Source organism: Pelophylax lessonae (assembly GCF_965119305.1).
Source record: "Pelophylax lessonae genome assembly, chromosome: 3".
NCBI classification, from domain to species: Eukaryota; Metazoa; Chordata; class Amphibia; order Anura; family Ranidae; genus Pelophylax; species Pelophylax lessonae.
This window is the reverse complement of record NC_138770.1, coordinates 408,461,643-408,475,033: the sequence shown is the minus strand read 5'-3', so window position 1 is coordinate 408,475,033 and position 13,391 is coordinate 408,461,643. Positions and strand designations below refer to the sequence as shown.

Genomic DNA, 13,391 nt, shown 5'->3' with positions numbered 1-13,391 from the left:
ACTTTTGCAAAAGGCAACACAATAAAAGCACCTACTTTTCATTCATAATGGTAGGATCTATCCTTTTTGTTTTAATGTTGAACTCGAGGCAACCAGCTAGCTACACAGTTGAATTACATAAATGTGAACGGTCTTACCCCCTGAAGGATCTTCTAGAACTAATCTGATCTGGTATCCGCCAGCCAGTGCTACCCAAGATCTCTGTGCAGTCTGTTGTGCAGCTGAGCTGATCCAGGAGCCAGTTCAGCCAGGATTGGACAATGAGAGCGCAGCAGCATACTAAGTGCTGTGCAGGGGATCATAGGAGGCTGATTTCAAGAAGTGCATTTGCAAATTGTATGTGCAAATACATTTAATTTCCTTTTTTATATTTAAAACCGGATTAAATGTTTTTTTTCTTTAAAACTGCTATTATCAGTTGATTGGCCTGCTAATGTTATATTGCTTTTGTTTTTTTTGTTTTTTTTAACATATCTGTGTTCTTGAAATGATTTATATTCTTACGAAGGCATCATGTATTTACATTAACTTTACTACGTATTTTGTTTTTATTTGTTTAGGGTGGAAAGGAACATGGAGTACCAATTCTTATATCAGAAATTCACCCAGCACAGCCAGCTGACCGCTGTGGTGGACTTCATGTTGGTGACGCAATTCTGGCAGTAAATGGCATAAATTTGAGAGATGCTAAACACAAAGAAGCAGTTACTATCCTGTCCCAACAGGTAAGCGGGTTTAAAATGAATCCTTTCAATCCATACCTTGTACTGTTAGAAAAATGCAATTGATGGTAAGTCTATTGCGGTTAGTATACTATTGCAGGTTTACTTGGAGGTGTTTTTGCTTAATATAGTATCCTAGAACTTACACATTTTGTTTCTGAGATACTGAATTTTGTTTAAATTAAATTTTAGGTTCACCACTTGCATTGCTTATATCTATAAAATAAGTGAAACCTGTCCTATGCAAGTGGTCTTCCTTTGATGGCACACATTATGACAATATTTTTCAGAATTGACAGCAGCAGGATTGCTGAGGCTGCCTGGTTTTGTCCCTATTGAACCACTCCCTCTGTAGCAGAGGCAGCAAAAGGTTGTTGCTTTCGCTAGCAATCGGTATTCATCATATTTTGTGCCAGCAACAGAGCGGCATCTTGCTGCATGTGGCTACAAAAGATTCCAATTTCATAGGGAAACACAGACAGTCTTCTTTTTTTTTTTTTTTTTTTTTTTTTTTTTTTTTTTAAGGGATTCTGCTGCTGGTAATTTTGTTGAGTGACAGATTCACCTGTGTGTCTTCAGCTTTAGGTTGTTCAACTACATTTGCATCAATGTAACTCTATAACATTGTTTTGAAACCGTAAAACCATTATAAGATTGCAGGATTCTGATTTTTTGCCATGGACTGAACTTGTGCATATTATGAATTTTCATTCATACTGTGTTTGAAATGCCCAGGTATGCGACAGGTTAACTTGATTAAAAGGAATGCAAAAAGGAAAAAAAAAATGTCTCATGCACACAGACACTTAGCAGCTCCTGTGTCCGGAGGCATAAAATCTAAGGCGATTTGACGGCCGGGGAGCCGCATGTCCCGGGTACAGCCACCATTAAGCGTGAATGACTGTATATGGCCGTGCTTGAGTAAACGCCAATGGCTTCTGCATCAGCATTTACCAACACGTGTATGGCTCTTCTTCCAGAACATGCCACTTTCATGTTTGGGGAGAGGTGCAGAAGCATTCACAGCTGCATACAACCATTCAATTGTACTATTGGCTGGATGTTCTCACCTGGTGCCAGAAAGCGCCAGGGATTTTTTTTTTTGTCTCCGTACACAGGAGCTGCTCACTCCTAAAAGGTATCTGTAAAAATCCCTCCATTTAACGTGCTTCTAGTTTTACAAACACTGCCCAATTTGGAAATGAAAACCATTAATGCCATTTAATAAAGTAGCCATCCAAACTATTTTCCAAAATTAGCAGACGGAGAGAGTTTCCAACAGGTGTACTGGATAACCTCTTTTCTCCCAAATGGTCCCCAGTTCATATAAACTAGAGCCCCTGAGAGGATATTTTCTTAGCGAAAATAGCACCAATCTTTCAAGTCTTAAATAATCTATAGCATCCATTAATCCAATCCGCAGTCATTGTGATTGTGACATATCTCTTGAAGGTAAAATGTATGTAAATTATAACCATATACTTCTCTTATTCACTTTTTTTTTAAAATATACAATCAAGTGTTTGATAAGTGCAAAAAAAAAATACCTGTTGATCCTCTCAGAACTCTAGTGTGCTTCTTCCTCTGCTTACTGCATCTGCTGCTCTGAAATCTCAAGCACTGTAATCTACCCTGCCCATCTACTTCTGTGAACTACAAAACACCTCCCCCGTAAGTTATGGAGAGATGTTTTAAAGTCCTAACACACTTCCTGTCCTAGTTCGCTGCTTCTCTGTAGATACAGTCCAATGAGTGAGTGTTGTTAACCAGGGGGCCATGGAATTATGTTACTGGCAGGATCACCAGATAAAAGAAAACTCTGCAGCCACCATATCTCAGCACTTGTATGCTGCATTCAATATATTATGTTTTATTTATGCGTTTAGATACACTTCTTAAATGCGTCAAGGTAAATACAAAGAGATGTGATGCTACCACCCTTTTTTTTTTTTTTTTAAATATAGTTGTATGAAGAGAGCACTCAAAATCTCAATGACATTTACCATGGAATTGACATTTCCTTGTGTTTTTTTACTTTTGGACAGATTAAAATGAAGTAAGAGTTGTGTGCTGGAAGTATGCCTTAGATAGATTATACCAGCATGAATGACTAACCACCTCCACATCCCAAAACACTGTAAACAACCACAACTTATAGAAGGTATGATAAATACCTTTAGCAAGTTGGGGACTTTAAAGAAAGTTGCGTCGTCGCTGAAATTAGCACGTACACAAATGTTTTAAAAAAATAAATAAATTATATTTATATAAACATAGTAAAAATGGTCTACAAATAGACATAAAAACATATATGCAGCTAGAGGCCAGCGCAACTCAAACTGTAGTCCATTGACGGTGATATCTGTAGGTACATAAAGGTCCAACGCATTTCGCAGAACACTTTCTTTGCTTCTTCAGGGAACTTGTTGTGTATCTACATTATTGTAAATTTAAAAAAATAGAAAACAACATTTTATTCATCATGGCTACTCAATTATTTAATATGTGCACTTGCCCTATACATAGCAACAAAATTGTAAACCTGTGCTCACCAAAACTTTCCACAATATATTGTGTATGTCTCCAGACAGCGTTTATGCTGGAGGTAGTCTTACCAGTTGGAGCACATTCCATTTAGCTGCGTATAGGGAAGGTATACTAAAGAAAAGTGTCAATAAAGATATATTTTATGGTTGTTACAGCAGCTGCTCTCCCTTCCCCATCCGGGATTCTTTGTTTTAAAGTACAATGCAAGTAGGTCAACAAGTGTAATTCTTCCTGGAGCAGACGGAACTTTTTAAAATTTTAACAAGACTTTCATAGTGAAACACTGTAGATGCTACAGGATATTAATGTAAAACCTGAGTGTTATACAGCATTACAAATGAATTCTGTTTTGTCTTTTTCTCTAACTTGTCTTTGTCAGGTTTCCTCCACTGTGGCTGTATTTATTGATTTTCTTGTGAAATCAAGTTGAACTTCTGGCTGATATAAAAAAAATGCACATTATTGTGGCTATGTACTGATTTATAAATCCTAAATTATTTTTTTATTGTAACTACTGTAAGTACCTGGTTATGTCTGGTAAAATGCCTCTTGCAGTCCCCCCATACAGAAGTAATCTTGATGAAGGGCAGGTCTGGGAGATAAAAGGCGTGCTGCATGTACAGGTGCATCTCAAAAATATCATCAAAAAGTTAATGTATTTCAGTAATTCAGTTCATAGAGTGAAACTCTTATATAGACAGTGGTCTATTTCAAGCATTTCTTTATTTTAATTTTGATGATTATGGTTTACAGCTAGTGAAAACCCAAAATTCAGTATCTCAGAAAATTAAAATATTACATAGGACCAATAAAAAAAGGATTTTTTAATACAGATATGTTGGCTTACTAAAAAGTATGTCCGTGTACAGTATAGTATGCACTCAATACTTGATCAGGGCTCCTTTTTGTATGAATTTCTGCAACGATGCAGTGTGCTATGGAGGCGATCAGCCTGTGGCACTGCTGAGGTGTTATGAAAGCCCAGGTTGCTTTGATAGCGGCCTTCATCTCCTCTGTGTTGTTGGGTCTAGTGTCTCTCATCTTCCTCTTGACAATGCCCCACAGTTTCTCTATGGGGTTTAGGTCAGGTGAGTTTGCTGGCCAACCAAGCACAGTAATACCATGATCATTAAACTAGGTATTGGTACTTTTGGCAGTGTGGGCAGGTGCAATGTCCTGCTGGAAAATGAAATCCGCTTCTCCATAAAGCTGGTCAGCAGAGGGAAACATAAAGTGCTCTAGAATTTCCTGGTAGAGGGCAGTGTTGACTTTGGACTTGATAAAACACATTGAATCAACACCAGCAGATGACATAGCTCCCCAAATCATCACTGACTGTGGAAACTTCACATTGGACCTCATGTAACTTGAATTCTGTGCCTCTCTATTCCTTCCTTCAGACTCTGGGACCTGCTGTTTGTGAAGGCCTCGGCCAATCCCCAGTAAAGGGCTGGCAGAGGGAGCAAGGCTTACCTAATAAATAGGCATGCCAGCAGGGGTAGTCGAGTGGAAGATGGAGATAAAGTGCTGTGGAGACTGTCAGTGGCCACACACTGGGCCTCATGTAACTTGGATTCTATGACTCTCCACTCTTCTTCCAGACTCTGGGACCTTGATTTCCAAATGAAATGAAACATTTACTTTCATCCGGAAACCACTGAGCAACAGTCCAGTCCTTTTTCTCAGCCCAGGTAGGACGCTTCTGAAATTTTCTCTGGTTCAGGAATGGCTTGAAACAAGGAATACTACAGTTGTAGCCCATGTCCTGGATACGCCTGTGTGTGTGATGGCTCTTGAAGCACTGACACCAGCCATAGTCCACTGCTTGTGAACCTCCCCCAAATTCTTGAATGGCCTTTGCTTTACAATCCTCCCAAGGTAGCGGGTATCCCTGTTGCTTGTGCACCTTTTTCTGCCATGCCTTTTCCTTCCACTTAACTTTCCATTTATATGCTTGGATACAGCACTCTGTGAACAGCCAGCTGCTTTAGCAATGACATTTTTGTCACTTAACCCTCCTAGTGGAGGGTGTCAATAAATGTCTTATGGACAGTCAAGTCAGCAGTTATCCCCATGATTGTGTAACCTTCTGAACCAGACTGAGAAGGCTGAAGACTGAAAGGCTTAGGGAACTTTTACAGGGGTTTTAAGTTAATAAGCTAATGAGTGTGACACCAGGAGTCTACAGTATTAAACTTTTTCACAATATCTGAGATACTAAATTTTGAGTTTCCACTAGCTGTAAGCCATAATCCTCAGAATGAAAATAAAGAAATGCTTTGAAGACCTAGCTCTGTATGTAAGGAATTTTATATATTATGAGTTTCACTTTTTGAATTGAATCACTGAGATAAATTAACTTTTTGATGATGATTTATTTTTTTAAGATGCACCTGTTATATGTGTTTGGCACAGAACATGATAGGAGAGGAGGGGTGAACTCATCATTCTGCTGCTCCTTCACTGTCTATCATCAGGCTGGGGGTGAAGAGAGGTGACCACTGTTTACCTTTACTATAAGTGGCGTCATCCACCTGGCTTTGCGATGGCTCTGCAAATCTCAACCCAAAAGCACAGCTGTTTGCCTGGAGTTCAGCTTCTTCTGTTTTAGCTCATACTAGGCAAAAATGTTTGTTCTCTTTCATTCATTGACGGACAGAGCTCCTGATTCTTCTTAACCATTGATTATACTGCCCCCTACAGGAATAGGACAAGATGCAGGAAAAAGCTTAACTACGCCGATGGGCAGTCCCAGGGTATATACAACCACTCTCAGCTATAGGCACTGTTTTTTTTTTTTTTTTTTTTTTTTTTTCTGCCTAGTCAGGAGTACAGACCTAGTTCCATGCTGGGATCTCTGGTCCTGTCGAATCTTTTTTTTTTTTTTTTTTCTTTTTGAATGGAATCTTTTCCTGTTTTTGTTATTTTGTTCCTGTGAGAATCTATAATCAATTGCCGGACTGGGCGACGGACTGGATAATCTAGATCCAGAGGGTCCCCCAGGTCTGGCCAGTGAGCGCATGCAGAACGCAGCTCCGCGCTAGGTCGGCCGCAACATAGCCCCACTGAATGGGGGCTGGCCTGCGAGTTTAATGGTCTCGCCTCGGCCTGAGTCGCAGCGTTTCTCCTGGCCAACAGCACCGCACCCACATTATGATGGAGCGGTGGTCTGTCCAGAGTGGTGCCCACCCTGTTCCTGGTATGGTAAGTAGCTGCCCCCCCCCCCCTTTCTACTCCTGGAGGGTTTTGGGGTGGACGTGGGAACCCTGGGTTCCCCTCCTTCCCACCAGCCCCTCTAAAATTTCGGTGGTCACTGTGGGTCTTTTGGCCTCCCCCCTTGGGTGAGGTTATGAGCTGGCTGTTGCCACATGATCTTAAGGGGGGCTAGTTGGAGTTGTTGACCTGGTTTTCCTGGTGCGCAACAGTGTTCCTGCCTCTCTGGGGGTTGGTGACTAGGGCAGATATGTCCTCTGGGCTCCCTGCAGTGGTTGTTGGGCTGGGGGAGCGGATAGTTTTGCATCTGCGGGAACTCGCCTCGCGTGGCTGGATCCGGCTGAAAATTTAGGCCGCGGCTTTGCAGCCTACTAGTGGTAAACTACGTGAGGTGGCCCCTATGAGAATGGCTGAAGCCACTGCCTCCTGTTTGGGCATGTGCCCTCCCCACCGCTGCCCCTGGGTGGTCAGCTCCGCTTGGGCTCGCTTTAGGCCATGCCTTGCGGCCATGTTGCTGAGTCGGGCGCCTCCATTGGGGGGCAGCCCCAGTGCGTTTAGCTGAAGCCCCCAATCTTCCTTTGGGCATCTGCCGGGCTGGGATCCGTGCACTTGCGGCTGGTCCTCCACAAAAATTTAGGTCGCGGCTTACGGCCTGCTAGGCCTCGGGTCAGCTTTGCGCCTCCCTTGGAAGGGGTGGCGCTGTGTGGGCGCTTAATTTTGTTAATGACAATTTTGCTACCATTATTGTGTGGGGCACCTGCCCCTTTTTTTTAGCGCTACGGAACCATCAGGGTACCCTGCCTGCGCGTCACGGCGAGCAGCCCCCTTTAAGGGGGCTATTTCCTATTATGTCCTCAATAGAGGGCAACCCCCCCCCCCCCTTTTTTTTTTGGTGGGGTCCAGTAGGTGGTCCACTCGCGGGCCCTTGGTCGCTGTCCCCTTTGCGGGATCGCAGTTGGCGGCCTCCCCTGATTATGTTTTCCGGGAGAGCTTAGTATATAGCTACCCTACTGGGTCTGTGTCCACGCAACCTGAGTGCTCAGATAGGGAGGATGATTCCTCTGCTCCTTTAGCCATGCATGAAAAGGCGTGGTGGATGCACTGTTTGTGTCAATGCATGACACTTTACAAATGGAGGTTACAGCCGATGCTGTGTCTGAGGCGCTGATCCCTTTGGCACCCACAGGTCCTCCAAAGCGGCAAGGGTGTTCCCTTTTCCGCTTACTTTGACAACATTGTCAAAAGGTGGACGGTTCCACCTGTAGTGGACTTGTCGGTTTCCAGGTTAAATAACTAAAGCTACCTTCATTGCTGTTGAGTCCCCGGCCTTTAAATATCCAGCTGATTGGAGGGCGGAGGCTCTGGCCCGCCATATGTTTGCTGTGGCTGGTTTGGCACTTAGGCCGATATTTACTGTTGCCCTGGTGTCGCAAGCTCTGACAGATTGGGCTAAACTTTTACGCCGGGACTGGAGGGGAAGCCGCTTTCCCCTGTCTTTACAGAGCTGGTGGATCAGTTGGTCCATGGACTACAGTTTTATCTGTGATGCTTCTTGGATGCGGCTCCTTTGCTTTCTAGGCTGTCTGTATCAGCAGTGGTCCTTCGGCGTATTATCTGGCTGAAATACTGGTCTGCGGACCAGACTTATAATGCCTTTTCTGATCTCCCCCCTGTAGGGGATTGCCTATTTTGTAGATGTGTTGGCATCGGTGGATGCTTCTTTTGGCCGCAAGGTTTTGCTGGCTGCTGTTTAGAGGACCTGGTCCTCTTTGAGGGAGTATTTCTTTTTTTTTTTTTTTTTTTTCAGGTGAGCTCCAGTTTATGGTTGAGCTCCATGTTATATGGTTGGCTATGGTTAGCCTTAGGAATTTTTTTCTGCTTTTTTTCCTACCCCTTATGTTAACACTGCTTTGGGACTCCAATGGTTAAGAAGAATCAGGAGCTGTGTCCGTTAATGAACGAAGGAGAAAATGGGATTTTTGACTTACCGTAAAATCCATTTATCTGATGTTCATGACGGACACAGCATCCACCCCTCTATGGAGTTGGCTTTCTTCTGACATTGCTTGTAACAAAACTGAGTGCCTATAGCTGACAGTGGGTGTATACCCCCTGGGACTGCCCATAGGCTTAGTCAAGCTTTTTCCTGCCTAGTGTCCTACTCCTGTATGGGGAAGTATAACCAATGGTTAAAAATAATCAGGAGCTGTGTCTGTCAATGAACATCAGAGAAATGGATTTTATGGTAGGTCAAAAATCCCGTTTGCAATTTTTTCCAGTAGCCATAAAAAAAAAAAAAAACTGTCATTCTCTTTCTTTCAGAGGGGAGAGATTGAGTTTGAAGTGGTTTATGTTGCCCCAGAAATAGATTCAGATGATGAAAATGTAGAGTACGAAGATGAAAGTGGACACCGTTATCGCTTGTATCTTGATGAGCTAGAAGAAGGTGGAGCTAACCCTGCGGCACCCAACAAAGAAGGAAGTGGTGATGCTAAACCACTACGAGGTAACTAATATGTATACAGTCATTTGCATAAACTGTTAGAGCTGTAGGTTTCCTTTTAAGGATACTTGGGACACGTACATATTTGCATGATATAGTTTGTGTCTCTAATGCTTTAGGTTTTGATGCCTTTATTTTTAAAATTTTCTAAATGCCTGATATATTTAGATTCGGATGATTACCTGCATCTTTTTATGCAAGTTGTCCTTAAAGGCATACCTCCAACCCCCTTAAGTGCAGCCCAACCTGTCCAATACTTCCTTTGTCACTGTTCCAGCAATCTTCGTTGGACATCCTTGCCCTGAGCCACCTTGTCCTCTTCATCTTGCGCATGCAAGACCAACCAACATGAGTACATTTTTCCCATGGGAATCAATGGGGCCACAGTGTGCTTATTCAGGATAAGGGGGACCTTGTGGCCCTGGGAAGGGCCACATAGTGAAGATCATTGGAATGGGGACAGTGGTAGGTATTGAATCAAGCGGGTTGCATTGGGGGGTGGAGGGACATGCCTTGAAGGACAAAATTTACCAAAGTTATAGTTGTCTATTTAAATATTAACGAACAACAAAAGTAAAGGGTTTTGCAAGCTGCATTTTTCAAGACTGGTCACACTCAGATTAGGGTGCAAGAAGGCCGATTTTTTATTTTTTTTTGTCGATTGGGAGTTTTCAGCCAGTCTGTGTGTCCTTAAACAACATAGAGTGGCTATTTGTATGGCTAATTTGTTCATTTTTAATTACTTCTCTTGTAAGCTGAGGAGGGATTTTACTAGGTAGTTCAGGTGTTGCTGTCATCAGAGCGCTCACCCAGTCACAATAATATGAAATAAAACTGCCCTCTTAATACGTTCTTCTTTTAATAAACTGTAGTAAGAGTACTCCTCCCACCCACCTATATACAAAAATAAATGTTTTTGTTTTATACCACTGAGACTTTTTTTTTTCATAGAAACAGTACATATAATTTAGTTGTTTGCCATAGTCCCCATACAGGAGATGAGAGGTTATTCTACAAAGATGCATAGGAAGTTGGATAACAAACTGTAATCGAACAGGATTCTGTAGAGAACATCTGGCTTTATTTTTTTTCTTAACACGTTATATATTGTTAGACAATATCAGAGGTTTTTCATATTAAATGTTAAAGGATAGAACTCAAAATCTGTGGTCAGTCCTATTCCACCACAATGGCAAAAATTGTAAAGTTTTTGGGAAGGTTTTTTTTTTTTTTTTTCTTGTAAATGGTTTGTTTTGCTGAATTCTTTCAATCATCATTTCGATCTATAAAGTGGCTATTGTCCATATGTTGTTTTTTTTTTTTTTTTTTTTTTTTTTTTTTGCTATATGATTCGGGTAGCCATTGCCATATGTTGAACCAGTTATGTAGTAGGAAATGTTCTCCCTGAAAGTGCACCTGTGTTTAAACTATGGACATCAAAGTATTTACATGTTTGTTAACAATTGGTAAAGAGCTTTAAAACGAATCCTTACTGACCTCTGTTGCTGCAGGTATTGTGGCGTAGTGAATACTCAATGATATAAATGTTTATACAGCGCTTTAAGAGTCGAAATCCCAAATGACAAGGGTTATAACCTTGCTAGGTTTAGCATAGCCTAAAGAAGTGAAAAATCTGAAATATATATATATACATAAGTTTTCCTCCAGGCTGGCAGGTTATTTCCAGAGCGGAATTGGGAATAGGATATCCTATTCCTGCCACAAAAAAAAGAGTAGTAGAGATCTGTTTTTTATTGATTTCTGAACTGCCATCAAAATGCATGTTTATTAGTGCCAATAGAAAAAAAATCAGTGCTAGAGAATTAGGAGTAGTGTCTGCCAGGTATTAAGATTATAAGATATTGGGGATAGATCTTTTGAGGAGCACTTGTAGTTTTCCTTTGCATTAATGCATGGTAACGTGTCAAGGCAGCTCATGCGTTTGAATGAGTTGCTAACACACGAAAAATCGGATGCAGGTCCGATGCTTTAGTACAGTGGTCTTCAAACCGGGCTGGGGGTCGGATGAGACACTTTGCTTGCCTTTAATCCAGTCCTTGGGGCACTAGGCCTCCCACGGACACCAATGATTGGTCATATTTCCTTCCATTGACACCTCAAATGGGGCACTATACGGTTCTCTCACTGATATGGGACACTATTCCTCCCACTGACACCAACGACGGGGCATATTTCTCCCACTGACCCCATAATTGTGGCACTATTCCTCCCCCCTAATATGAAAGACGAGGCATTGTTTTCTTCCACTGATACACCATAGCAATTTCTACTCCCAATGGCCTCAGTCCAGCCCTGAAGTTTAGTAAACTGGCCCTTTGTTTAGAAAGTTTGAAGACCCCTGCTTTAGTGCATTGAGGTACCATTGGAAAAGATTATCACTGTAACGCAATACACCTGTAATGTGCACTGTAATTATCACAACATATTAGTGTGACAGGGCCCTTAGCCACTTGGTGGCAATTCTGTGTGAAACAGATTAGGAAAAGACAAGATTATGGATAATGGTCTGATTCAGAAGGATGACCCACAGGGGGCAAGGCTGTTGGCACTTGTGTAAATAATGTTACTTGGAGGGCATCTAGTACTTAAGATGTGGAACAGAAGACCTTCTAGGTTTTTGTGTTGATGTATGATTTTGTTTCTTAATCCATAGCCCAAACTTAAACCTGAAATCTGACAGTGAAGATTAACCTGGTCTATATGTTGCTCAGAAAGTTGATGAACTTAAAGTACTAAAGCACATATGCCAAACACAGGACCCGCTTGGAAAATCCGGCCTACCAGGCCTTGTCAAGTGGTTCTCGCACCCAATATTGCAGCCGAAACGTGGGGAAACTCCATTCCGCCACCTCCAGCTCTTGTCCTTCGCTTACACCCACCCCCCCCCCCACCCCCACTGTTATTTGTAAACATAGAAGCCTTCTGTGTTTACAAGAGAGAGTTTACTCTCAGCGGCTCCCGGGTATAACCGATCCTGCCCACACTCATGGGGGGCGTGGCAGGGACAGAGATCCAGAGAGAGAGAAAGAGAACGGCCTCCCTGCAAGATAAAGCAGAGCTGCCTACAACGGGAGGTACTACAGCCAGCCCCCCCCCCCCCGAACTCTACACTCTGTGCATAGTGCATAACAGATACAACGGGCCCTTTGACGGCAACCATACTGATGATGCGGCCCACATTGAAATTGAGTTTTGACACCCCTGTACTAAAGTATTTGTAAGGCAAAATCCCACCTACCCGGGTCATCTATAAATTGTTTATAAAGTAGATACAGTTCACCACCCAGTCTGCCTGCATAGAACAGACTCTGCTTTGGCTTTTGTATACTATGTTCTTCGTGAATTTTCCCTCAGTATATCTTATGTTTTCTTCTAGTATTTGACCAGAAGCATCACGTAGAAGGACATGAAAATGGGGACCTGGAGCCAACAAGTGAATCGCTTTCAGGGGACACCGCTTCCAAGCTAGCATATTCTTCAGAGTCCCTGTCGTAGGGCCCGTAACTGGTGTCTATGGTGAAAGAGACCGATATTCACTCTAGTGGATGAGACAAGCTGCAGTCTCACAGGGGGGTCAGGATATTAGTACCTCCAATGCGGTTTCCTCAGGGTTTGTCTGAGAAGTTTTACATGTGCAAAAATCTGTCTCGTTTATCCACTAAGAGCCATAACGGTTGACATTTGCATGTTTCTTTTCTAGTTTTCTTTTATTTTCCCATATTGTAAGCACCAAAGCACGTCTTTCAACATTTAAGGTGTTCTGGACTGCGTGTCAGGCATTAGTAAAATAATGTGACTGACAAAGTAAGGCGATTACAGCATGGTTACTGAAAGTGCTAGACAAGGTACATTTAATGCAAGTGGCAGAAGGGAAGCATTTTATGCAAAATAATGTTTAGATCTTTATATATTTCTTTCTTGAACACTTTCAGAGCTACCTTGGCCCAGTACAATCACTCTGAAGTGTTTTTTTTTTTTTTTGTATGTTCCTTCATGCAGTAAAAGATCTTCCTGCTTTTTTACAGCTGTTTTTTTATTTAAACAATTTTGTTAACTGTCATTGTTTTTTTTTTTTTTTTTTTTTTTCCTATCCTGTACATGCAGTATGAAGATATTGAATTATGTTCACACATTAACAGGTTCACTAGACAGATTTAGTATGTGTTCCAGATATAGGGCTGTATTTAAAAACTTGGTATTAGGTAAAAGATAATGGGAATAGTCCCTTTTTTAGCACCATTATTTAAATGCCTTTGGCAGTCACTGGGGCTGACAGCTAAATTCTGACACTTCGCATCAGCAGAGAATGGGGAAGATGGAACAAGGGTGAACTGCTGTTTTCAGTAACAACCAACTGGATGTTGACATTTAGAGGTTGAACTCCA

General features: G+C 42.0%; 1 protein-coding gene across 4 annotated transcripts in view; it reads left to right on the top strand.

Annotated features, from left to right (window-relative positions):
• GOPC (golgi associated PDZ and coiled-coil motif containing) overlaps positions 1–13,042 on the top strand; it is an 87,564-nt gene extending 74,522 nt beyond the window's left edge. For 2 of the 4 annotated variants that reach the window (XM_082249347.1, XM_082249346.1), the window contains exons 7-9: positions 561–725; positions 8,805–8,988; positions 12,383–13,042. In XM_082249347.1, coding sequence (XP_082105473.1) covers positions 561–725; positions 8,805–8,988; positions 12,383–12,501 — 468 coding nt within the window. In that variant the 3' untranslated portion in view covers positions 12,502–13,042. The remainder of the gene's footprint in view (positions 1–560; positions 726–8,804; positions 8,989–12,382) is intronic. The other 2 variants (XM_082249349.1, XM_082249348.1) reach the window with 1 other exon arrangement.
• Positions 13,043–13,391: the final 349 nt, after the last annotated feature.